This window comes from Jaculus jaculus, chromosome 13 (assembly GCF_020740685.1).
Source record: "Jaculus jaculus isolate mJacJac1 chromosome 13, mJacJac1.mat.Y.cur, whole genome shotgun sequence".
NCBI lineage: Eukaryota > Metazoa > Chordata > Mammalia > Rodentia > Dipodidae > Jaculus > Jaculus jaculus.
In genome coordinates, this window is record NC_059114.1 from 43,296,007 (window position 1) to 43,321,838 (window position 25,832).

Sequence of the window (25,832 nt, forward strand, 5' to 3'; positions counted from 1 at the left end):
GGCTCAGTGGAACAAGCACTTGCTGCACAAGCATGAGTACCTGAGTTTGGATCAGCAGCGCTCACGTAGAAGCTGGCCGCTGGGGCGGGCATCTGTAATCCCAGCATGCCTACAGTGAGAAAAGTGGCAGAGACAGGAGAATTTGCAGGGCGGAAGTACTCAGAGGCCAACTAGCCTGGTGAACACAGTGGTGAGCATCAAGAGGCTGCCTCAACCAAAGGTGAAGGTGAGGACTGATGCCCAAAGTTGATCCCTGCCTTCCATACATGCATCCACACTCATACATCACACACACCAAAAAATAAATTAATTTTAAATACTCAATTCAAACTTATGTTCAACTTCAAGCATAATGCAATTAAAATTCTAACAGGCCTTTTTTTCATTTTTATTTTTTGGGTTTTTCAAGGTAGGTTTTTACTCTAGCCCAGGCTGACCTGGAATTTACTATGTAGTTTCAGGGTAGCCTCGAACTCAAGGCAATCCTCCTAGCTCTGCCTCCTGAGTGGCTGGGATTAAAGGCGTGTACCACCATGCCCAGCTTTTTTTTTTTTTTTTTTTTAAAGCAGGGCTTAAAAACTCATGGCAATCCTCTTACTGAAGCCTCCACTCTGCTGGTAATGATTAACAGGATTAAAGGCAGGCACCACCACACTAGCTTTAGCAGTGCTTTGACGTGTCTAGCCTTGTGCAAACTAACAGGCTGATTCTACAATTTACATGAAAATACAGACAGCCAGGAAGAGTCAAAGAAGCTGTGGAGAACAACCTAACACAACAGAACACCTGTGACTATAACCTGACATCCAGATTATAAAGCACAAACCAGGTGTGGTAGTACATGCCTGAGATCCCAGCACTGAAGCAGGAGGATTGTGAGTTCAAGGGAGCAAGGGCAGCCTGTGCTACATAGGAATGCCCTGTCTTTAATTAAAAAAAAAAAGAAAAAAAAAGATTACAAAGTACTAAACTTCAGACAGTAGGTACACAAAGATAAACCAAAGAACAGATCACCCAGTTCATTCATTACTACCTTCCTCCTTCCCCTAACCTATCCTCCCCTCCCTGTTCTAGCTTTAAAAAAAATATTTTATGTATTTGAGAGGGAGATAAAGAGGCAGATAGATAGAATGGGTGTGCTAGGGCCGCCAGTCACTGCAAATGAAGTCCAGACACATGTTACTTTGTGCATCTGGGTTTATGTACGTACTGGGGAGTCGAACCTGGGTCCTATGACTTTGCCAGCAAGTGTCTTAATGACTAAGCCATCTTTCCAGCCCTGCTAAGATTTCCCCCTTAAAGTATCAGGGCCCCATGGAGCTGGGCTGGTCTCAAGTTCACTAGTTCAAGGCTGACCTGAACTTATTTCTGATCCTCTTGACTCTACTTCCCAAATCTTGGGATTACAAGGGTGCAACACTACACATGGCTAGTCCCCAAAGTCTACTTCCTTTATATTACGCATCAGCTGAAATAAATTTACCTCTATAAAAGGATTACATTTTAAAAATAAGATTATATGTTGGAAAGGTGGTTTAGCAGTTCAGGCATTTGCCTGCAAAGGTAAAGGCCCAGATTTGGTATCCCAGAACCCGTGTAAACCAGATGCACAAGGTGGTGCATACATCTGGAGTTAGTGTGCAGCGGCTAGAGGCCCTGACCTACCTCGAAAAACCCAAAAAATAAAAAATGAAAAAAAGGCCTGTTATTTATATATAAATATATGAATTTAAAAATAGGGGTTTATCAGCTTTTTAGAACAGTAATGTGAGTTCTTTTCACCTTAGGCTTACAGACAAAAAAGGGCCAAAGGAAACTTACAGAAATTTGATGTGAAGAAACCCCAATAAATGTTGACTAGATGAGCCTAGGAGTGAGCCTTACTTACAGAGTACCGTGGCCATGGCCAGGTCACCTACCTGCACTCTCAGCAGAGATGCTGCTGTACGGCGGAGGAGCATCACCCACGACCTGCTGTGGAGCCCCAGGCTCTTCTTCATTCTGCAGCTGAAGAAGAATGTCACAGCTTTTAATCAGTTTGTTTGCTTATTTATTAATTGTACTTACTGGTGTGGAAGGAGACATCAGGGCCTTCTGCCAAAGAAAGCCAACACCAGATACTTGTGCCACTTTTATGCATCTGTCTTAAGTAGATAGCTTGGGAATTGAACCCAGGCAAGGGCCTTTAACCATGAAGCAATCTTCTCAGCCTAAAATGTCATATTGATACTCTGGTTTCTCTTCAGATCATATAAATCTTTTGCCTTTTACTAAAATGTCAGATTGTAGTACATGTACAAAGCTAATGAACAAGATGCAAGCTTGAAAACAGGCAAGCCTGTGTTCATACAAAGTTTCTACTTAATAAAAAATAAAAATAAAAATAAAATTTAAATTTAAATTTAAAAACATAGGTAAATCCAAACTGGAGATACAGCTTAGCAGTTAAGGTGCTTGCCTGCAAGCCTAAGGATCCATGTTCTACTCTCCAGATCCCACAAAAGCCCAATGCACAAAGTTAACACAAGCACAAGGTTGCACATGTGTATTAGGTGGCGCATCTGGAGTTTGTTTGCAGTGGCTTGAGACACTGGTGTGCCCATTCTCTTTCTCTGTCACTCTCTAAAAAAAACCAGGTAAGCCCCTTAAAAAGCATCCTACCAGGCCTGGTGGCACATGCCTTTAATCCCAGCATGTGGGAGGCAGAGGTAGAAGGATTGCCATGAGTTTGAGGCCTGCCTGAGACTACATAGTGAATTCCAGGTCAGCCTGGAATACAGTGAGACCCTACCTCAAAAAACAACAAAAAAAAGTATCCTATCTTCAGGAGGTTATCCTCTGGAAATAATCAGACAAAAAGAAAGGGATACAATCAAATGCTACTGCAAGTGGGCCCAGTGGTATATGTACATAGCAATCCTAGCGCTTGGAGGAAGGGACAGGGGCATCAAGAGTTTCAGGACAAACTAGGCTGCATTAAGAAATTTAATCTATCTCAAAAATAAGATGTTTTAAATTTTATTTTTATTTATTTTTTAGAGAGAGCAAGAGAGACACAGAGAGAGGATTGAGAAAGAAATGGCACACCAGGGCCTCAGCCACTAAAATCAAACTCCAGACGCTTGCACCACCTAGTGGACATGTGTGACCTTGTGCTTGCCTCACCTTTGCACCTCTGACTAACCTGGGATCTGTAGAGTCAAACATGGGTCCTTAGGCTTCACAGGCAAGCACCATAACCACTCCAGCCCAAGATTTTTTTTTTTTTTTTGAGACAGGGGCTCAAACTCACTATGATACTGAAAATGACCTTGAACTTACTGATCTAGTGTTGAGATTATAGCTGCTTGCCACCAAATGTTTACATGGTGCTAGAGTTTGAACCCAGGGCTTCTAACATGGGAGGCAAGGACTCTACATCCCCAGTCCCTGAGGAATTTTCGGCCAAATCTTCAGTTACCTCATTTACTTTTTAGTACTGGGAAATGATGCTCTGGGCTTTAGGAATGCTGGGCACGTTTCTACAGCAGAGCTTAACCCTCAGCTTCTTCAGTTATTTTCCATAATTCATACTGACTGGGTGTCTGCCTGTTGGTGCTATGACAGTCTACCCAAGTCACTCATAAAACAAATATTTCATTTAATTTTTCCAGTATGGCAAAAGACTGTGTTTCTTTAAAAAATGAGCTGGCTGAGACAAGGATTAAATCGTAAAAGAATAATTACTGGTGCAACCAATTCGGGGGGACAGATCCTGGTTTCAGTATTAAAAACCAACTGAAGTACTTGGAAAATACCTATCACCACTAATCCATACTGTTACAAAGAAGTCTATCATGGATTCAGGAAGAAAAACAAGGGGTTCAAGGAGTCCTAACATGAAGCAGAGCTACCTACGCAATTAAATTTTAATTGACCAAACCAATCTCCAATTCCTATGCTCTCCCAAACAAGATCATTGCAAAGATTCAACTGCAGATGAATTTTTATTCATATCCATCGTCTGTCATTTTGGTTTGTTTGTTTGTTTTTACCTCCAGGGCTGGAAAAGTAACCCCAGGGTCTTGTTCATGTCAGGTAAGCATTTTACCACTAAGATCATCCCCAGCCATTAGTTGTTTTGAGACAGGGTCTCCCTATGTGCTTCAGGAAGGTCTTAAACTCCCAATCTTCCAGCCTCAACTTCCAAAATTGCATATATGTGCTAATCATGCCTGGTTTGGACAAATTTTTGGAGTCCTAGCAATTTAATCTGAAACTTAAGACACTCACAAAACAATTATATGGTAACCTAAGATATCTTTTTCTAAATGAAAGAATATGGATAAAACAATTATAGGAAAGTTAGATGTTTCTGAAAAGAATTTCTGGGTTTCTGCTTCACCCCAACTGTTTTTAATGTTATCTGAAGCCCCTATAAAGGTATTCTAAGCCTCCTCACAACTAATCATTCTTATGCCAAGGGAAGTTGACAAAAAGCAAGACTCTGCGGGCAAGAGAGTCAAAGATGACTACTCAAGAATGTTCCTGGGGTGTTTGCCTGCAAAGCCAAAGGACCCAGGTTTGATTCCCAGGACCCATGTAAGGCAGACACACAGGGCACCGCTGCATCTGGAGTTCGTTTGAAGTAGCTGGAGGCCCTGTTGTATCCCTTATCTCTGTATATATGCCCCTCTCTCTCCTCAATAAATAAATGAAACTAAAATATTTTTAAAAAGCATGTTCCTTACTGTGAAAGCCACACATTTCAATCTAACTTGACATGACACATCTTTCTCTCCCCCTCTCGTGGCAGGGTCTCACTCCAGCAAGACTGATCTGAAAATCTGTAGCACAAGCTGGCCTCATCTTTGTGTCTCAGCATCCTGAATGCTTAGGCTAAAGGCATGAGTCACCATGCCTAGCTGGCTTGACATTTCTAACCTGCTTTAGATTTCTGGAGCTTGATCAAGGTAATCATATTTCCTCTGCATAACAGGTTTCAGAAAGGAAGCACAGCAATTCTAAGAAATATAGAGAATAGGAGAAATTCAGAGAATAAGAAGCAACAATGTCTTATAGGCCAGTATCTCTCTAAGACAGGTTGCCTATCTCCTAGCAACCTGGAAATGTGAAATTTGATCATCTCCTATCTTGGTAACAGATCCAGCACAAAGAAATTTCAACCTTTTTATAAATTTCAACTCTCTGGTGAGGAAAAAAGAAATATTACCAGTTGTACTTTCTGTCCCATTAAAATTCATTGTACTGTTTTAGACAATTTCCAATTTTAAAAAAATAAAGGAAAAAAGAAAACCCATTACAATGACTATGCAGGCTCCACATAGAGGGGCAATCCCAAGCTCACTCTACTGATTGTCGTCCCATTCTTGAAAAATGATAACTGTCTTCATATTGCTGGTGATAATATTAGGCTTCACCAGGAAAGCTGTTTTAAATACTAGAAGCTGAGGAGATGGCTTACAAAGCCTGCAAGCCAAAGTTTGATTCCCTAGAACCCACAAAAAGCCAGATGTACAAAGTGATGCATGCATCTGGAGTTTGTCTGCTGTGGCAAGAGGCTCTGACATGCTCATTCATTCATTCTCATTCCCTCTCTCTCCCCCCACCTTATATATAAAAATAATATATGACACAATAAAATACCATACTATGAGAGGAAACAACCTTCAAAAAGAAATATTTTGTAAATACCATCTATGTTGATTAATAACTTGCTAGACAACAGAACCTTAAATAGTCTTATTATACTCTGGGAGCCTCAGGACCAGAACATACTAACAGAGGAGAAATATGTGCACTAAAAACAAAATAAGCTAGGAAATTATTATCCTGGTTTCCAATATCAATTTTGACTATTCTTTTCTGTCCCAGAAACCTTTCCTATATAACACTCCTACCTGTGTCCCTGCAGCTAAATCTCTAGGCTCCCTCCTACTTTTCTCTCAGAGAACATGGGTCACTGTCATTTTGCGGTTGAAGTTGGAAAGGCTCTTAGTGTTCCAGCAACTAGGTCAAGTGAGCCCAAGTCCAGCTTAACTGTCACAGAATCCTTCTTGACTGTGGGGTCCTCTAAGAAGCAGGTCTAAAAGGGGCAGGGACTTCTGCTCAGGGTACAATGGTAATTGTACGGCAGGAAGGAGGGGATATAGCCTTTGACCACGACTGGGAAGGCTAGTAAGTAATTGTTGGGGACTGGATTTTTTTCTTCTATCATATAATTTTCATTAAAATTCTGACCAATTTTCCTATCCTTACTATGACTTACATGGCTCTGTTGTTTTTGTTTTAAAGAGGTAGGTCTCACTCATCTAGCACAGCCTGACTTGGAACTCACTCTGTAGAAACAGGCTGGCCTGGAACTAACAGTGATCTTCCCACCCCTGCCTCCCAAGTACTGGGATTAAATGGCATTTTTTTACAAACAGAACTATACCATTACTACTGCATGCCATATAAGAAGCTCAGCATGATGATACATGCTATAATCCCAGCACCCGGGAGTTAGTGGAAGGAAGATTAAGGACTTCAAGGTCATCTTTGGCTTCATGGTAAATCTGAAGACAACTTGAGAACTTCATGAGATTCTGTCTTAAAATACCAAAAATAATAAACTAACAAATCTACAATATAGAAATCATATATACTTTTAAGAGAGCAATTATGAATTTAACAAATTGAAAGACACACGCTCAGGGCTCAAATTTCCCTTCCCATCATGTAACCAGGCTTCATCACTGCCTTCCCCCTAAGCAGTAGATGACCTGCAGTTTCAAAATGAGCAGCTCTGAGCATAAGAAGAGCCAGGACTAGGACGAGGACTCATTAAGAGGCAGCCTTTATTACTTACTGTAGGAAAAGGCTCTATCTGAAGGCCTTTAAAGTCATTCTTGGGCAGTTGCTTGCAGATTCTCACTGCTAGGCCTGCTCACTTTTCTAAAAAAGCATAAGCTTTTCTTTCCTCCTTCCTATGTCTGCTTTGGACGTGGCCAGATCCCTAAGCATACTTGCCCTATTCTAGGCTTTTTCACTGTTTTCTCAATAACTCTCCTTTGTTCTAAAAAATGTCATTCTTAGGTTCTCTAAACTTACTACGGCTGGTGAGAAAGTTGGAAAGTCCTACTAAATAAAGTTCCTGAGTTGGCCAGATAAGGTGATAACAAGTGTAACCCTAGCAATTAAGAAGCAAAGGATCTTAAGAGGATCCCTGTCAGTTTAAGAACAGCCTGGTCTACACAGCAAGTTCTAGGCAGTCAGGTTACATAATGAGACAGTATCTATAAAAATAAAAATAAAAAAAAAAAAACTTGGGGCTGGGGATATGGCACTAACTTGCAAAGCCTATTGGCCTTGGTTTCATTCCCCAGTACCCTCATAGAGCCAGACCCCCCCTCAAAAAAATGGGAGAAGCATTTGGCATTCATTTGCATTGGCAAGACCTTGATGCCCCCAACACACATATGCAAATAAATTGTTTTAAAAACTTCATGAACTCTTACATTCATGGAGACACAGTGTCAGTACTTCATATAAACACACATACACACAAATATGTAACAAAACATAATGCCAAACTATCCAAAAAATCCATAAAATTGCAAGGAGTTGCACTATTTCAATTCTGTTGTTGTTCCTACTTATTGAAAAAGCTATAAAATTCTTATAAATTTTAGCTCACTTCTTTATGTTATTAACAATTTAAAAAATCCTCGACCAGTACTATAATAAGTAGCTTTAAATGTCACTTATCACTTTGAACAATTTTTTCCTTAAAAGACCATTTTTAAACCTTTCTTAACCAAGCCACTACTTCTACATATTCTAAATCCTACCAGAGCAAGACAGTGTAATTACCAGGAAATAAATCAGCACATTTCTTTAGGCAAACAACTGAATATGGTACATTATCCAGAAACAGCCAGAAAGTTTTTGAGAACCATACATTTCTACTGGGTCTAATATAACTGAATTGTGTTACTCTAATCTCACCGTTCTTAATCAGGGATGATACTTTAACTAATTCTGACAAGATAAAGGAGACTCAATGGGCATGGGATCTGAAAAGACATTACTCCAAAGACAATATACAAATGGCCAGCAGACACAAAATGTTCAACATCATCAGGTCACCAAAGAAAATGATGAGGCCACCCTTCAGACACACTAAATGGTAAACTGAAGAAGACAAGAAGTAGTGCTGCTATGTGTTGACAAACTGGAACCTAAACAGGCTGCTGGTGGGAATGGAAACGGTATAGCCACAGCAGAAAAGTCTGGTGGTTTCTCAAGTGTTAAATAGTGTAACACAAAGATCCAGCAATCCTGCAGGTGTGATGGCACACACCTTTAATCCCAGCACCTGGGAGGCAGAAGTAGGAGGACCACCATGAGTTTGAGGCTAGCCTGTGACTACAGACTGAGTTCCAGGTCAGCCTGGGCTGGAGTGAGACCCTACCTTGAACTACCCCCCCAAAAAAGATAAATAAAAGTAAACAAATCCAACAATCCACCCAAGAGAGCTAAAAACAAGCTCACACAAACACTTGTACATGAATGTGCAGCATTTTTTTTCAATTATTTTTGTTTATTTTTAATTTATTTATTTGAGAATGACAGACAGAGAGAGAAAGAGGCAGATAGAGAGTGAGAGAGAGAAAGGGCACGCCAGGGCCTCCAGCCACTGCAAACGAACTCCAGACGCATGTGCCCCCTTATGCATCTGGCTAACGTGGGTCCTGGGGAATTGAGCCTCGAACCGGGGTCCTTAGGCTTCACAGGCAAGTGCTTAACCGCTAAGCCATCTCTCCAGCCCTGTGCAGCATTATTTATAACAGCCAAAATATTCATTAGTTTACAAATGAATAAATCACTCTGATGTGGAGGAACCTTGCAAACATGATACAATGATAAAAAAAAAAGCCACTAATACCATATATTATGCGTTCCTACTCATAAAATGTCTGCAAAAGATTAAACTCTGCAAAGAAAAAGGACGGTAGTTGCTGGTGGCTGGGAAGGTGGGGGGTGTGATGGGGTGGAATAGCAGCTGACTGCTAATATATCTGAGTTTCTTGTGAGAGTGATAGAAAATGTCTTAAAATAGTTATAATGTTTATACAGCCTTATGAAGATAAAAAAAATATTGAACTATATACCTTAAAATAATAACTTCTTTTTTAAAGTTTTACTCCAAGTTAAGGTCTCACTCTGGCTCAGGCTGACCTGGAACTCACTCCGTAATCTCTGGCTGGCCTCGAACTCACATAGATCTTCCTACGTCAGCCTCCTGAGGGCTGAGATTAAAGATGCCTGCCACTATGATCATGACTTTTGTTTTGAGGTAGGATCTCCCTCTAGCCCAGGATGGCCTCAAACTCAGTGATCCTCTTACCTCTGCCTCCCAAGTGATAGGATTAAAGGCATGCACCACCACACCCAATGCACGAATAACTTATGGTGTGTGAATTTTATTTCCAAAATAAGTTAATAGTTCTCATTTTTTAAAAACTAAGCCTATGTTTTTATAAATTGTATTTAAACCAAACCCCCAAATTACCACTTTAAGTCATCATATTCTTGCTACATCAATGTCTGTGCACTCAATGAAGAGGACTGGATTCTAATCCCATTAATTCCCCACAGTAACCAGAGAACACTTATTTGTGAATAGAGAAAAAAAAAGACAAAATGATTACAAACTAATCATTATTTAAAACACGGCAAGTTTTTTTAAAATATTCAATCCTTTCTTGAAGAGAAAATATTACAATCAGATCAAAAGATAGTCTGGCTAAAATCCTATGCTAAAAGCTAAGGACTTATGGATAGTTTTTTTCCTACTTCAATCACTGACATAAAAATAACTAAAAAAATAATAAACCAACCACTGAATTTCAACTATCTCTTAATAGTATAAAAGGAAAACAATCCAAATCCTCTTAATACAGAAATGAAAGCACAAGGAAAAGCAAATGATTAGAATAATGATTTTTTAAAAGGCAATTGTGTAAGATGAAGTCAATTCTCAATACTGCAATGAATCCCCTTAGAAAGGCCAGGGGTCTATAAAGCTTTGAAGACTTGTGTAGCTGTCATTGAGGACATAAATACAGTTCATGAATGCTTGATTTGGCAGGAGAGAAAACACTGTCTTGGGATACATCTAAGTCTTTAGGAATGAGGTAGCAAAAATTGCCAACTATGATCAACTTGATGGGTTTCCTTCAACTTTTTATTCTTTGTGCTAGGTTTAGTCATGATAGAGAAAAGAAGGCTGTAACATAGTTGATACTAGTCTCCAACTTCATCTTTTCTAAGAAGCCAACGCACCAGAAAAAAAAAATCACTAAACTAACCAGCTATGGCTATGGTACACGCAGTGTGAGATTTTTCATAGGCACCAAAATTTTGTCATTAACCTACCAACTCTGGGGATCAGTGTCTTATGTCCAAATACTTCTGGCAAATGGCTAAACCAAGACACTGTTAAACAAATGATCTAGCCAAGGTTTTCTGGCACCCAGCTTCAGTCAAACCTGCAGCCAAGAATCTTCTAGGCTTGTACTCAATGTGTCAAGATTCTATAAAGGCTGGAGAAGTAGGTTCAACCCCTTCCCAACGTCTTCAGAAGTGTAACAGCAGGCCTCTATACTCCCAAATAGACACCTTTACAAAATATCTGAAACTGGGCCTCGTGGCACACACCTACAATCCTAGCTACTCAGGAGGCTGAGGCAGTAGGAACTTTAGTTCAAGATTTGCCTGGATTACAAAGTAAGTTCAACGACAGCCTGGGCAACTTGGTGAGCTCCTTTAGGTTGTCTAGTTTTGCATTTTTTGTAAGAGGTTGGGGATATGACTTACGTGTAGAGCACTCACCTAGCATGCATAAGACCTTGGCACCACAAAAAAAAAAAAAAAAAAAAAAAAAGCCATCTGTACTATTTTAAAAAGCCATGTGCTCACCAGTCTTGATCGCTTCTATACTTGGTTCCTTAGGAAAAATTTAAAAACGTTAAGGCTTACTACACAACTTCAGAAGTATTTGAGGAAAAAATTAAAAGTTCTAAGTAAAGATAATTGAAAATGCACATCTGGGCTGGAGAGATGGCTTAGCGGTTAAGTGCTTGCCTGTGAAGCCTAAGGACCCCGGTTCGAGGCTTGGTTCCCCAGGTCCCACGTTAGCCAGATGCACAAGGGGGCGCACGCGTCTGGAGTTCGTTTGCAGTGGCCGGAAGCCCTGGCACGCCCATTCTCTGTCTGTCTCTTCTACCTCCTTCTCTGTCTGTCACTGTCAAATAAATAAAAATAAACAAACAAACAAACAAAAAATGCACATCCAAGTTGGCTTCCTCCCTTTAAATAGACAGGATATCAGAAAATGTTTACCTTCCTGTTTAAAGAATAAATAGCATTAAAACAGTAAAACAGTAACTAGATCAGACTCACCCACCCTTCCTCCTTCCTTCCTTCCTTCTTTCTTTTTTAAGGCAGGGTCTCACTCTAACCCAGGCTGACTTGGAACTCACTCTTCCTGGTTATCCTCTTATCTCAGCCTCCTGAATGCCAAGATTAAAGGTGTGAGCCATCGTATACCTGAATTAAGGTATGAACATAAGCACACAACACAACATCTTTTTAAAAATGCTAGGTATAATATGACCCAGCTATAGCACTCCTAGGCATATATCCAAAGGACTCATCTCATTTCCTTAGAAGTACATGCTCAACCATGTTTATTGCTGCTCAATTTATAATAGCTGGGAAATGGAACCAGCCTAGATGTCCCTCAACAGATGAGTGGATAATGAAGATGTGGCACATTTATACAATGGAGTTCTACTCAGCGGTAAAGAAAAATGAAGTTATGAAATTTGCAGAAAAATGGATGGACCTGGAAAGTATTATACTAAGTGAGGTAGCCCAGGCCCAGAAAGCCAAGCGCCACATGTTCTCTCTCATATGTGGATCCTAGCTACAGATGACTGGGCTTCTGTGTGAGAATGAAAATACTTAGTAGCAGAGGCCAGTAAGTTGAAAAGGAGACATAAAGGGTGGAGAAAGGAAGGGAGGAGGATACTTAATAGGTTGATATTGTATATATTTAATTACAATGAGTGTAATGGGGAGGTAATATGATGGAGAATGGAATTTCAAATGGGAAAGTGTGGGGGTGGGGAGGGAGGGAATTACCATGGGATATATTTTATAATCATGGAAAATGTTAATAAAAATTTAAAAAAAATAAAATAAAAAAAATAAAAATAAAAATGCTAGGTATAGTGTTGAACTAAGATATGTCAGAGCTCTAAAACAGAAACATATAGAAAAATAGAAGTAGAGAGGACATCCTAATTATTCACTATTTAAAATGATAAATGAGTGGCTCTTTTCAGAAAAAAAAGAAGTTATCACAAAAGAGCCTGGGCTACTGGTATCTGTTCAATAATTCCTTTAGATTATAAGAACAATTTTAAAATTTATTTCTCAAGCCTGAAGACAGCTATTATTGGACTGCCAATAATATCCCTTTTTAATACCCCCAAATTATTTATTTCTCTGTAAAAATTCACAACAGAAGGAAAGCATGCTACACTTGGCATAAAGAAAGGGCACCTTTTAGCCTCCATTAAGATTTCAACACTTGGGCTGGGAAGAAGGCTCAGCAGTTAAAGGCTCCTGCTTGCAAAGCCTGATGGCCTGGGTTCGATGCTCTAGTACCCATGTAAAGCAAAATGCACAAAGTGGCACATGTGTCTGGAGTTCATCCTCAGTGGCAGGAGACCCTGGAGTGCCCATACTCACTCTTTCTGTCTCTCATTCTTTCTCTTCTCAAATAAATAAATAAAATTTAAAGGTATAATACACACATATAAATATTTGCTTAGCATATATATATCCACACACAACCTATACACACAGGTAGGTATATGCTTAAACATTACCTGTAGAGCCCACTGCATAACCTGGTAAAATCATAAAAGGAATCAATTCTTTAAACCAATCAAGACAAAAGACGTGCCTAACTATTAACACACTTAAATCCATTTGATTTGTATACATGTTCTGAAAAATACCTAAACTGTACATACTAAAAATGGAAGTTCTAGCCAGGCATGGTGGCGCACGCCTTTAATGCCAGTACTTAGGAGGCAGAGGTAGGAGGATCACCATGAGTTTGAGGCTATCCTGAGACTACATAGTGAATTCCAGGTCAGCATGGGCTAGAGTGAGACCCTACCTCAAAAAACCAATAATAATAATAATAATAATAATGAAGTTCTATTAATGTAGTCATCTAACCCACTGGAGTAGACTCAAATATAAATATGTAATTCAAGCTTTCCATTCTCTCCACTGCCTTTTCTTCCTTCATAGCTCATACCAACTTTCATGGAGAGTCACAATTGGGAATATTGTTTTGATGAGATTTTACCAGTTGTTATTACTACATGCCATCTTGTGCATCTGCTTAGGTGGGTCCTGGGGACTAAAACTCTAGGCACACTGAAAAACCTCGTCGCAAAAAAATAGTAAGGTGGGGCTAGAGAAATGGCTTAGTAGTTAAGGCGTTTGCCTGCAAAGCCAAAGGACCTCAGTTCGATTCCCAGGATCCATGTAAGCCAGATATACAAGGCAGCGCATGCATCTGGAGTTTGTTTGCAGAGACTGGAGGACCTAGCATGCCCATTCTCGCTCTCTCTCCCTCTTTCTCTTGCTCTCTCAAGTAAACAAATAAATAATTAAAAAAAATAAGGTGGAGTGTGACTATACCTAGAGTTAATGGGCTGAACTAGCTAGCCAATAAACCCTAGGGATCTGTCTGTGTCTCGGTTTCCTCGGCTTTGGTTTTACAAATGTAGGTCATTCCACCCAGTTTTTTAAATTAATTAATTTATTTGAGAGAGAGGCAAAGAGGCAGATAGAGAGAGAATGGGTGTGCCAGGGCCTCTAGCCACTGCAAATGAACTCCACACACACACACTACCTTGTGCATCTGGCTTACATAGGTCCTGGGCACTCAAACCTGGGTCCTTCAGCTTTGCAGGCAAGTGCCTTAACCATTAAATCAGTCATCTCTCCAGCTTATCCACCCAGCATTTTAAGTGGGCATTGTCAATCCAAACTCAGATCCTCATGCTTGCATGTAAAGTACTTTTTACCAATATGCCACCACCCCAGCCTAACACCCCTCAAATTTAAATTTATTGAAGGCATGAGGCATTGTAGTGATTGTCCAGCCTACTGCCCCCTTGCATTGTATTCAACAAACTTTCTTCATCCCCCCCCCGCCCCCCACAAAGTTGGCTACCTACAGGTGAATGCCACCACTATCAAAGAGACAACTACAATGGCTCCAGGAGTGATCAGCAGCAGGTGGCATCCCTATCACTACTTCCCATGGGGAACATGTTAAACATGGAAAAAACTGAGGAGAAGAAGGCCTTACAAAGCAGCTAAGGTGGTCTAAAGGCAATTATGTGTGAGAAATAAGCTGTCAATTAAAAAAAAAAAAACCTGCTATGACTTGGGCAGCAAAATCCCAGGTGTCTGATTATCATGCTTGACAATACATACATTATGTACTCCTACATGTATCCAGTAATTCTCAATACAAATGAAAAGTTACAAAGTTATAAAAAAGGTTACAAAGTTAATTTTAAAAAGAACAAAACAATTAGAAACAGAAAGAATAAACAGCTCCAATCCTTTTATCTTTAAAAATAAACATTTAAAAAATATTTATTTATTTGAGAGAGGGGCAGATAGAGATAGAGGGAGAATGAGCACACCAAGGCCTCTAGTCACTGCAAATGAACTCCAGATACATGTGCCACCTTGTGCATCTGGCTTACATGGGTACTGGGGAATTGAACATGGGTCCTTGGGCTTTGCAGGCAAGCACCTTAACAGCTAAGCCATCTCTCCAGCCCCATAGTTTCTTTTTTTATTTTTTATTTTGTTTTGTTTTCCAAGGTAGAGTCTCACTGTAGCGCAGGCTGATCTGGAATTCATTATGTAGTCTCAGGGTGGCCTAGAATTCACGAGTGCTGGGATTAAAGGCATGCGCCACCACGCCTGGCTCCCCATAGTTTCTTTTAATAGTAATGATTTTGCTGTGAACCCAATTGTTCTAAAAGTAGTATACTTCTTTTTTTTCGAGGTAGGGTCTCATTCTAGCTCAGGCTGACCTGGAATTCATTATGTAGTCACAGGGTGGCCTTGAACTCATGGCAATCCTCCTACCTCTGCCTCCCAAGTGCTGGGATTAAAGGCATGTGCCACCACATCCAGCGAAGTAGTCTACTTTTAAAAGATATTTTAGTTATTTTAAAAGGTGGGGGGGTGGGCATATAGAGTGGGAATGGGTGCTCCATGCCTTCCTCACCATAACGGACACTTCTCCTTGAAAATGTAAGCCAAAAATAAACCCCCCTTCCCTAAACTGCTTCCGATTAGGTATTCTCTCTCAGCAATAAGAGGGTAACTAATACAACTGCATAACATGAAGTGTTTAATTTTATGCTATATTTAGGCACTGGATGAAATAAAATGAAATCATTAAAGAGAAGCCAATCCCTAACTGTTTCTACTCATAAACCATTCTACTGATAAATAATCTCCAGAAAAACATGCAAGTAGCAATTAAATCTCTGATTACAGTAACTACTAAGGCAACAGCAGAAAAAAAAAAACTGTCAAAAATTGTGTCTAGGGCTGAAGGGATGGCTTAGCAGTTAAGGCGTTTACCTGCAAAGCCAGAGGGACCCAGGTTCAATTTCCCAGGACCCACATTAGCCAGATACACAAGGGGGTGCACACGTCTGGAGCTCGTTTGCAGTGGCTGGAGGCCCTGGCACACTCATTCTCTCTCTCTCCCATTTTCTCTGTCAAGTAAATAAGTAAAATAAAATATTTTTTAAAAATTGTGTCTAATTGCTGGGGGAGTAAGAAATTAATACATGTAGTTCTTCGCGCTCACGGGGGCAGCCAAGCTCTTGCCCATCTCGGCTCCTGCTTCCAAGCAGATGGGGCCATCTTCACCTTGGCGCTCTGAAAGAGTCACTGAGCACCCATGCATCCCCGCCATTGTCTGTCTGGGGCTCCTGCTGTTGCTGAATGTTGGCCAGTTCTTAGGCCAAACTAAGAAGGTGGTCAGAAGCACTAGGAAGAAGATTCCGCCGGTTGTGGTGGCGCACGCCGGTAGGATGTTGCTGAAGAGGCAGAGGCAAGAGGATCAGGAGTTCGAGGCCAGCCTGGGCTACACATTATTTTAGGGCTGGAGAGATGGCATAGCGGTTAAGCGCTTGCCTGTGAAGCCTAAGGACCCCGGTTCGAGGCTCGGTTCCCCAGGTCCCACGTTAGCCAGATGCACAAGGGGGCGCACGCGTCTGGAGTTCGTTTGCAGAGGCTGGAAGCCCTGGCGCGCCCATTCTCTCTCTCTCCCTCTATCTGCCTTTCTCTCTGTGTCTGTCGCTCTCAAATAAAAAAAAAAAAAAAAAAAAAAAAAAAAAAGATTCCGGGTGCATTCAAGGAATCCTGGGAGTAGAGAGTCTCTTCATGCCATGCAGGTATCACCGTGGAAACTTCTGGAACTTCTACCACCTTGTTACCAATATGTCCAGGAGCCTTCAGTGTTGAAAACCACCTTGCCTAGGTGGCCCCAATTTCTCCCTGTAACTATGTTGCTGTTTAGAGCAGTGCGTATAACACACAGCCTAACATTCCTCCTGTCATATGAAAGTAGAAAACAAAGCACCCCAAACTCTAGTACTCTAAAACAATCATTTTTAGTAGTTTGATGTAACTACCTCTTTACTTTGTCTATGCTTTCATATAGATACTTATTTTCTTAATGAAAATGAAACCATAGAGTCTACTTGATTACCTACTTTTAAAGCCTAATATTCTGTAACATTCCTTGTCTGTTTCACCTCATCATTGTTAATGGCTCCATAGCATTCCATCGTAAGAAAAACTGTACTTTTCTCTGCTCCCCACAAGGAACATTTGGATTGTTCCTTTTTATATATTTATTTATTTTTGTGATTGTAAACCTCAGTAAATCACCTTTTCACACTTATTTCCTTTTCCAAGAAGTAAGGTTGCTGTTTCAAAAAGAAAAAGAAAGAAAGAAAAAAAAAAAGAAATTAATACATGTAAAAAAAGAAATATCTGTGCAAGGAACTGCTGTAATGAGTAAGAAATGTTTCACTAGAAATGTTCTTAAACTTGATCAGTAAAGCTAGTGTTTGGACTTGTAATATAAGTTATGTTATTCAGAAATATAAGTGACAGCCTAATATTAACAGCGAGATGTACTGTGGTGTCTGATTACACCTTCCTTACTACACTTGAAGTTAACAATGCAAACCTCATTCTACCTAGCCAGCCACTAGAAGCAGCTGTAAAACTAAAGTCCATAAAGCTCAATAAATTTGACACATAATGTTTACCAATAGCCTAACTTATTGGCAACAATAACTTGAGGGTAAAAGTAAGACCTTCAACCTAATTTTCAACATCAACCTGCATTAATTTTCTTCAACTAAGTAGGCACTGTCCACTACTGTAATAACATGGTTCTGACTAAGCAGCTGTACTTGTTCAAAAAGAACTTATAATAATCTCAAGGATTCATTTTAAAGTCTTGAGAACAAATAAACCAGAAACTGTCATTAAAACCTTTTTAAACCTTCCTTTCCTTTTATTTTATAATAAATATAGAAAGTCATTCTCTGCCAGCTGTGATGGTACAAGCCTTTGAATCTTAAGGCATGACGATCTCAAGTTCAAGGCCAGCCTGTGTTACACAGTAAAACCCTGTCTCAAGCAAGATAAGACAAAAGCCATTCTTATGGTAGGATATGTTTTGTGATATAATGTAATGTGCTATTATTATGTATAGGATAAAATAATTTGAAATTCTGTATGGAACCAGTGGTGGCACATCTTTACCACAGGAAACCTCAGGGCAGCTCAACTGAGCCTTGGGTTCTTCTCAAACCACAGTAATCTCCCCTAACAAGTTGTCACCAGTAGGATCCGGCAAGAAAATTAAGAATCCTCTCAGTAGTCCAAAAATCACATGAGAACAAAGCCTGCTAAGAGTGAGTGCAATCAAATACAAAGGACAGTGACACATCTGTGGCTCCTAACATTTACAAACCCTGTTTCCATATTCCTACCAGAATACCAAAGAACTCTCATGGTATAGTCCTCATGTGAAAATTATCTCCTTGAAATAATGTATCATCCTCATCTTTAGCATTTTCATATTTGGGCATAGTGATAAACATCTGTAATCCTAGCACTCAGGAGGCTAAGGCAGGAAGATTGCCGCCTACCCTAGTTTTGTAGGTGTTTGAAAGTCTCACAATAAATAACTGAGAATACAAATATCATTTTTAAAAAATGATTCTTTTTAAAAATTAAGAAAAAATTTGAATGCCAGGTAGAATGGGGCAGGTCTGCAACCTCAGCTACTTAAGAGGCTAAGGTGGAAAAATCACAAGTTGAGGCTAGCCTGAGCAACACAATAAGCAAGACCCCATATCAAAAAATAATGTGAGGGCTGGAGAAATGTCTTAGCGGTTAAGCACTTGCCTGGGAAGCCTAAGGACCCTGGTTCAAGGCTCGATTCCCCAGGACCCACATTAGCCAGATGCACAAGGGGGAGCACGCGTCTGGAGTTCGTTTACAGTGGCTGGAAGCCCTGGTGTGCCCATTCTCTCTCTCTCTGTCTCCCCCTCTTTCTCTCTCTGTCTGTTGCTCTCAAATAAACAAAAAAAATTCAAAAAAATAATAATAATGTGTACTCTAGCAACTTAAAACAAAAAGCCCAAGTGAAAAATGGGCTAAGAATGTGAAGTTATTTCTCCAAAGATAAACATATGGCCAATGCAATGCAAAGATACTATAACTTGTAATGGCTTAGGAAATGGAAGTATTGTTGCAAGGAGAAGCCACTTCACAACCAAAAGATTATTACTAGCAAGAAACCAGCCCTGGGGAGACGACTCAGTGGGTAAGGTGCTTGCTGCACATTATAAGGGTCCCAGAACTCACACCTCATAAATGATGTACACCTATAATCCCAGCACTGGGGATATGGAGACTGAGAATACCTGGGGCTCATTGGCTATCTAGTCTAACCAAATCAGTGAATCATCTACTTTCAGCAAGATCCTGTCTCAAAGAATGTAAGTGGGGCTGGAGAGATGGCTCAGCAGTTAAAGAATTCAATTCCTCAGTACCCATGTAAAGCCAGATGCACAAAGTGAGGCATGCCTTTGGACTTTGCTGGGGCTAGAGGCCCCACTGTGCCTGTATTCTCTCTGGTAAATAACTTTTTTAAGTTTGAAAAAAAATAATAAAAGTGGAGAGCAATATGCTGGAGAGATGGCTTAGTGATTAAGGCACTTGCCTGCAAAGCTAAAGGACCCAGGTTCTATTCCCCAGGATCCACGTAAGCCAAATGCACAAGGTAGCACATGCATCTATCTGGAGTTCATTTGCAGCAATTAAAGACCCTGGCACACCCATTCTCTCTCTATCTGCTTCTTTCTCTATCTCTCATAAATAAGTAAATAAATAAAACAAAGTGGATAATAGTACAGGAAGATACCTGGAGCTTCAACATGCACACACTTAAAAACATGCATGCATGGAAGCACTCCACACATACAAACATGCAAGGGAAAAAAAATAAAGAAAAAAGAAACCAGAATGGGTATGAGGATATAGCTCAGTAGTAGAGCACTTTTCCACCATCTCCAAGGCCCTGGATTCAGCACTGCAAAAACAAAAAATTAAATGATTAAAAAAAAAGTGTTGCAGATATGAAGAAATTGGAATCCTTGTGCACTATTGGCACAAACTTAAAATGGTGTGTCTGCTACAGAAAACTGAATGGCAGTTCTTGAAAATTTTAAAAACAGAATTACCCAGTGACCCAGGAATTCTACTTCTTGGTGGTATAGTCTCAAAAGAATCAAAACCAGACTCTTAAGGTTTTTTTGTTTTTGTTTTTTTGTTTTTCAAGGTAAGGTCTCACTCTAGCCCAGTCTGACCTGGAATTCACTATGTAGTCTCAGGGTGGCCTCAAACTCATGACAATCCTCCTACCTCTACCTCCTGAGTACTGGGATTCAAGGTGTGAGCCACCATGCCTGGCCTTTAAGATTTTTGTACATCCATGTTCATAGCAACATTATGTATAAAGGTCCAACACTAAGGCAAATCTAATGTCCATTAACAAATGAATGAATAAAGAAAATGAAGGATAGCCAGGCATGATAAGTGCTTGCCTGTAATCCCAGAGCTAAGGTGGAAGACGAGTCACACAACAGAGAGAGACAAAATACTATCCAACCTTAGAAAAGAAAATCTGACATGTCCTGTAAGGAAGAACCTTGAAGATTATTAGACTAACACAACAGAACAAATATTGATTCTACCTGTAAGCGGCAACTGCAGTAGAATGATAATCTACAGAAGCTAAACAGGATAGAGTATTGCTAACAGTTTCATAAAGTAAAAAAAGAAAAACCTATACAAGTTGGTTACAGAAATATAAAAGCGTGCTTGATCCAATGAACTACATCCGTGAAAATGGCTGGAGCTAGGCTGTGCATAAAGCCCTCCTTTATTCCCCATCACCAAAATGAAAAGTTAGCCTGGTGAATTTGATCTATTTTCCACAAACAATTTACCCATGTTTATTTTGTTTTGCTTGAGACAGGGTCTCACTATGCTGCCCAGCCAAATATTCTACTGCCTCAGCCTCCAGAGTGCTAGCTAGCTTCAAAATATTTTATAGAAGTTTTCTTTGGTCACACATCATGTAGGCCACAAATATACCAAATTACCTTAAAAGTTGACAAAACAGTGGAAGCATTCTGTAAGTATGGATTCTGAAACGTCAAGACTCTCTCTCACTACATGGGCACTATTTGCCCTTCTTCCAAGATCATGACTTCATCTAATAATATGGTTTTACCTGCTAGAGGATGAATTCTTTGATCTATCAAAATATTCTTTCATAATCCTCTGAGAACTTAACCCAAAAAGGTATCATTCCCAACTCTTTTATAATGTCATCACACCACTATACAAATTTACAAGTGGTGCTTACAAATAGGTAATTTTTTTAGCAGAAAGGAGGTTAAGTCCAAAACTGAACATGCTGCAGTTTGTTTTTCAATGTGTACAGCAGCACTGGCCACTTACACTGGATTCAAATAAAGCAAAAATTATGATATAGGAAGAAATCTATACAATGAGGAAAAGTGGATTTGGAGTGGCAGCAATCCAAACAATTCCAATTAGCAGCTGATGTCCCCAGTGAGCTACATACACCAAGTTTCTCAATACTGGCTATGGGTCTATGGAGACCTAAGGAATGTCCCATATGTTTGGATGCACGCTTACTTTCAAAAATACAAATATAGTGCTGGAGAGATGGCTTAGTGGTTAAGGAAATTGCCTGCAAAGCCTAAGGATCAGAGTTTAATTCCCCAGCACACAGGTAAAGCCGGATGCACTAAGTGGCACATACATCTGGAGTGTGTCTGCAATGCCAGGAAGCCCTGGACCACTAATACTCTTTCTGTGTTTGCCTCTCTCAAATAAATAAATAAAATGCAAAAATAAAAAGAAATAACCTGGGAGTGGTGGTACATGCCTTTAGTCCCAGCATTTGGGAGGCAGAGGTAGGAGGATTGCCATGAGTTTGAGGCCACCCTAAGACTAGATAGTGAATTACAGGTCTGTCTGGGATAGAGAGAGACCCTACCTTGAAAAGCCAAAACCAAAAGAAAGAAATTAAGAAATATATAATAAAATCATGCCACAGGAAAACAGAGCCCAGCCTTCGAATAAAGTCTGTCACTATGCTAAATTCAATTGTGCACAACCACGTGCATACCAATAAAACCAGAAAGGCAAAGAAAGCTAGCAGCATCTGCATAAAGTTTTCCATTACATTTACTTGGCTGGAGAAGCACCTCAATTTGATTAACCAGATCAAATAGAAGTCAGAACAGCCTTTTCTAACATCCGAAAGAGTATCAGGCTCCTATCAAGTTGCCTGGACTATTCACCAACACTCTATAATTCAAAGCCTTTTTAAATATGCATGTTCTCTGATCACATAGTGTCACACCTAGAAATGTATAAAGGAAACAGTTCATAGGTATATGTTAAAGAACTTAACTTCAGTGACGAAAAAGAATTTAAAATATGCTTAGTGACCACCAATAGGGGCTTGATTAAGCTACGGTTCAGCCATGCTACTATCTGCCATTCAGATATTAAACATTTGATACAGGGCTGGAGATACAGGGCTTGGCTAGCTGGTGTGAAGCCCTATCATCAGACCTCAACACTAAAAAAAAATTACAAAAAGATTAAAAATATGTGAAATATATGAAAAAGCACAAAACAGTATTAAAATCTGAACCCACTGTATTACATATGTAGATTGGGTGCCTTTATACATGTTACATGAACATACATGAAAATTAGTGAATGCACATACCTGAGCACATGACACACATGGACACATGCAAAAGGATGCTCATGTGTGGGCAGGAGCCTATGGAACTTCATGAGTGTATAAAGACAGCCTGTATATTTATGCGTGAGTATATAAGAGAATATACATGCACACACATATGTATCTGCTAATGTACATGGCCTCTCTCTGAACCACAATCCTGTTTAAGTAGGTGTGTGTGTATATATATATCCTTGTAATCACAACTTAGTAGCTTTGTGACATTGAGCAAATTAATGAAACTCTTTTGAGACTTGACTTTGTCATCCACAAAATGAGAACAAACCCTGACTCACAAAGGTTTTGTAAGGATTAAGTGAAAAAGTGGATGCTAGCCACTTAGGGCTGTGACACAGTAAATCGGTATTAGTATTCCTTATCGGTACACATGTATACTGATCTATACTTCTGTGTATTTACATAACTGCAAGTCCACAAGAATACCCCACCAAAATGTTAACTTTGAGCCAGGCATGGTGGCACACTTTTAATCCCAGCACTTGGGAGGCAGAGGAGGTACTGCTGTTTGATGCTAGCCTGAGACTACATAGTAAGTACAGGTCACCCTGGGCTAGAGCAAGACATCTAAAGAAAAAAAGTTAACTTCAGATATCTATGGGTAATAAATGTGGGGGAGGCTTTTTTGGCTTTCATATTTTATAATTTTTCTAGGAAGATTATTTTTCTTAAGATTACTTCTTCAAAATAATTTTGTTGCTGGGTTGTTTGTTGTTGTTGTTTTGTTTTTTCAAGGTAAGGTTTTACTCTAGTCCAGGTTGACCTGGAATTCACTATGTGGTCTCAGGGTGGTCTCGAACTCATGGTGGATCCTCCTATCTCTGCCTCCCGAGTGCTGGGATTAATGGCATGCAACTCCACATCCGGCTGTCACTGTTATTTTTGAAACAGGGATATCACTGTACCTCTGGCTGATCTGTAACTCACTATGTAGTCCAGAATGGCCTTGAACTTGTAATTCCCTTCCTCAGCCTTCCAACTGCTGGAATTGCAGGCATGAGCCACCATGTCTAGCAAAATAATTACTTTAAAAAAAAATTTTATTTGTGTGTGTGTTGCAAAGGAATGCCTGTGAGGCTTTACATGGGCAGCTGGGGAACTGAACCCAGGTCAGTAGGTTTTGCAAGCAAGCACCTTTAACCTCTGAGTCATCTCCCTACCTCCCAAAATAATTACTTTTAAAGATGCTTCTATTCTGCATAATGAGAAATCCATTAAACACTACACCAAGGAATGCATAATTTTGACACGCCAACAATTGTATTCTAGCAGTCGACCAATATTACTCACTAACTCAGAAAGATGGCAGTATAAAGGAAACCTACAGTTCTTTAGCTTGTTTGCCTAATCAAGTCAGGATGACAATAGATCAGCTGACACTATCAGATACACTGATGATTTCCTCAATGTTAAGTGAGAATTAATTGATATCTGTGATTCAAATTTTATTAAAGCAGGGACAAACCTGCTGTCTTGCCCAAGGTCATACAAGAAAAGCGTGTTCTAGACCCGAGGCTGAGAAAGGATATAAAGACTAGACTGATCAGCCACAATTTGAGATGTGTTTATGAAACCAAGAAGCTAAATTCTTAACCAGTCATTTCGGGAGTCCAAGAAGGAGGCGGGGGCAGGAAGGAGGGCGGATTACGACACACAGCAAAACAAACGAGAAGCTGACCGCACCAGGGTTAATCTACATATTTTGAGCATATTGGTTTCCTTATTTCTACACTATAGAAAATGTAGCTCTTCTAAGTGACGACATTTGATTTCAATTAAAAAGAGGATGGGCATTTTTGTATGCAAATTATACCATAAATATTTGAACGACAAAACGTAAGTACTTGCTTGAGGTTCCAATCAACATCAGCTACTATCTTGGCTCAATTCCCACAGTTGCGATGTATTAGATTAATCCCTTTATAAATTGTGCACAAGGCCTCTAAATTTCTGAGGCAAGCCAGTTACTACAGATGGGGAGTAAAACTAGCAGCTCCTTCCCCCAGGGCCTCAATTTACAAACCACACACGAGATAATAATCCAATCATCCCCATGCATTTCCTCCCTAGATATGCTATTAAATCTCTTAAAACGTCATCACCGGGCGTGCAAAATATGCCCGGGTACACGCCCTTGTAGCTCCACCGTCGGTGTACAATTTGGGGCATCACCTCAGCTAAACGTCGCCCCTTCCAGATCTACAACTGCAAACTGCGGGTCTGTCTTGGTCCCCCGCTCCAATTTTGACTTTTGTCTTAAAAGAAAAGGAAGGCGCGGGGGATGGGTTCTGACCAAACGAGGCTCTCAAACCCTGAGTAATCGCTTCTCGCTGCAGCGCTAGCGATTTTAATCTTTTCCTCTGCACCCATTTCCTTTACATCTCACGCGTCCCCACCCCGTTTTTCCACTGACATGAAACCAAAGGTGGAAAAAAGCAATGCCCCGTTCTGCCTCCGGGACCCGCCCGATCTGGACGATGAGGCAAACGAGGCGGGGGGGGGGGTGTCGGCTTTTCCCCCGCCCGGGGTCGCCGAGGGCCGCGCCCCATCCGCGGCGGCCTCCACGGAGCCGAGGCCAAGGCCCCAACCGGCCCGCCCAGGCCCAGCGCGGCCTGCCCGAGCCTCGGCGTCGAGTTGAGCGCGGGGCCGGCCGGGAGAGGCCGGAGCCGGCGCGGCGAAGGGCAGGGCCCGGGGTCCAGGGTCCGCGGCGGGCCTCGGGAGCCGCTCACCTGCTGGTACCGGTTGCCGCAGGCCGGCTCCACCGCCGCCAGCGCCGCCAACGCCAACGCCATGGCGCAGCCGGCCGCAGGGAAGGAAGGAGGGCGAGCGAGCGAGCGGAAGGGCGGGTGGGCGCGGGCGCCGCGGCCTGGGGCCCAGGGAGACCGAGGGGAACGCGCCTCGGCCGGCTCTGAATGCCGCCGCTCCGGGAGAGACGCTCTCCTCAGGAACTGCGCGCCGCCGCCGAGGCTCCGCCGCGGCCCCGGGGGAAGAGGCGGGGACGACGACGACGCCGCGGCGCCCCGCCCCGCCCCGCCCCGCCCCGCGCCGCCCCCGACGCGCGCCGCCCCGCCCGGCCCGGCCCGGCCTCGCCCTGCGCCGCCGCCGCCTCTGCGCCTCCCCGACCCGGTGCCGGCGGCCGAGCGGTCCTGGTTGTCCCCTGCGAGCTGCCACAAGGTTCCAGCTCGCTCTTCAGCTGCCACCCTCAGGGTCGGCCAGCGACGGGGCGTGGGGCCAGCAGAGCGTGAAGACAGATGCG

General features: G+C 41.3%; 1 protein-coding gene across 3 annotated transcripts in view; it reads right to left on the minus strand.

Moving 5' to 3' along the window:
- Positions 1 to 25,470, minus strand: part of Ndfip1 (Nedd4 family interacting protein 1) — a 57,100-nt gene extending 31,630 nt beyond the window's left edge. Inside the window, exons 1-3 of one of the 3 annotated variants that reach the window (XM_045132977.1) lie at positions 25,306 to 25,470; positions 1,920 to 2,007; positions 41 to 109 (exon numbers count right to left, since the gene is read on the minus strand). In XM_045132977.1, the coding sequence (XP_044988912.1) occupies positions 41 to 109; positions 1,920 to 2,007; positions 25,306 to 25,368 (220 nt within the window). In that variant the 5' untranslated portion in view covers positions 25,369 to 25,470. The remainder of the gene's footprint in view (positions 1 to 40; positions 110 to 1,919; positions 2,008 to 25,305) is intronic. The other 2 variants (XM_045132976.1, XM_045132978.1) reach the window with 2 other exon arrangements.
- Positions 25,471 to 25,832: the final 362 nt, after the last annotated feature.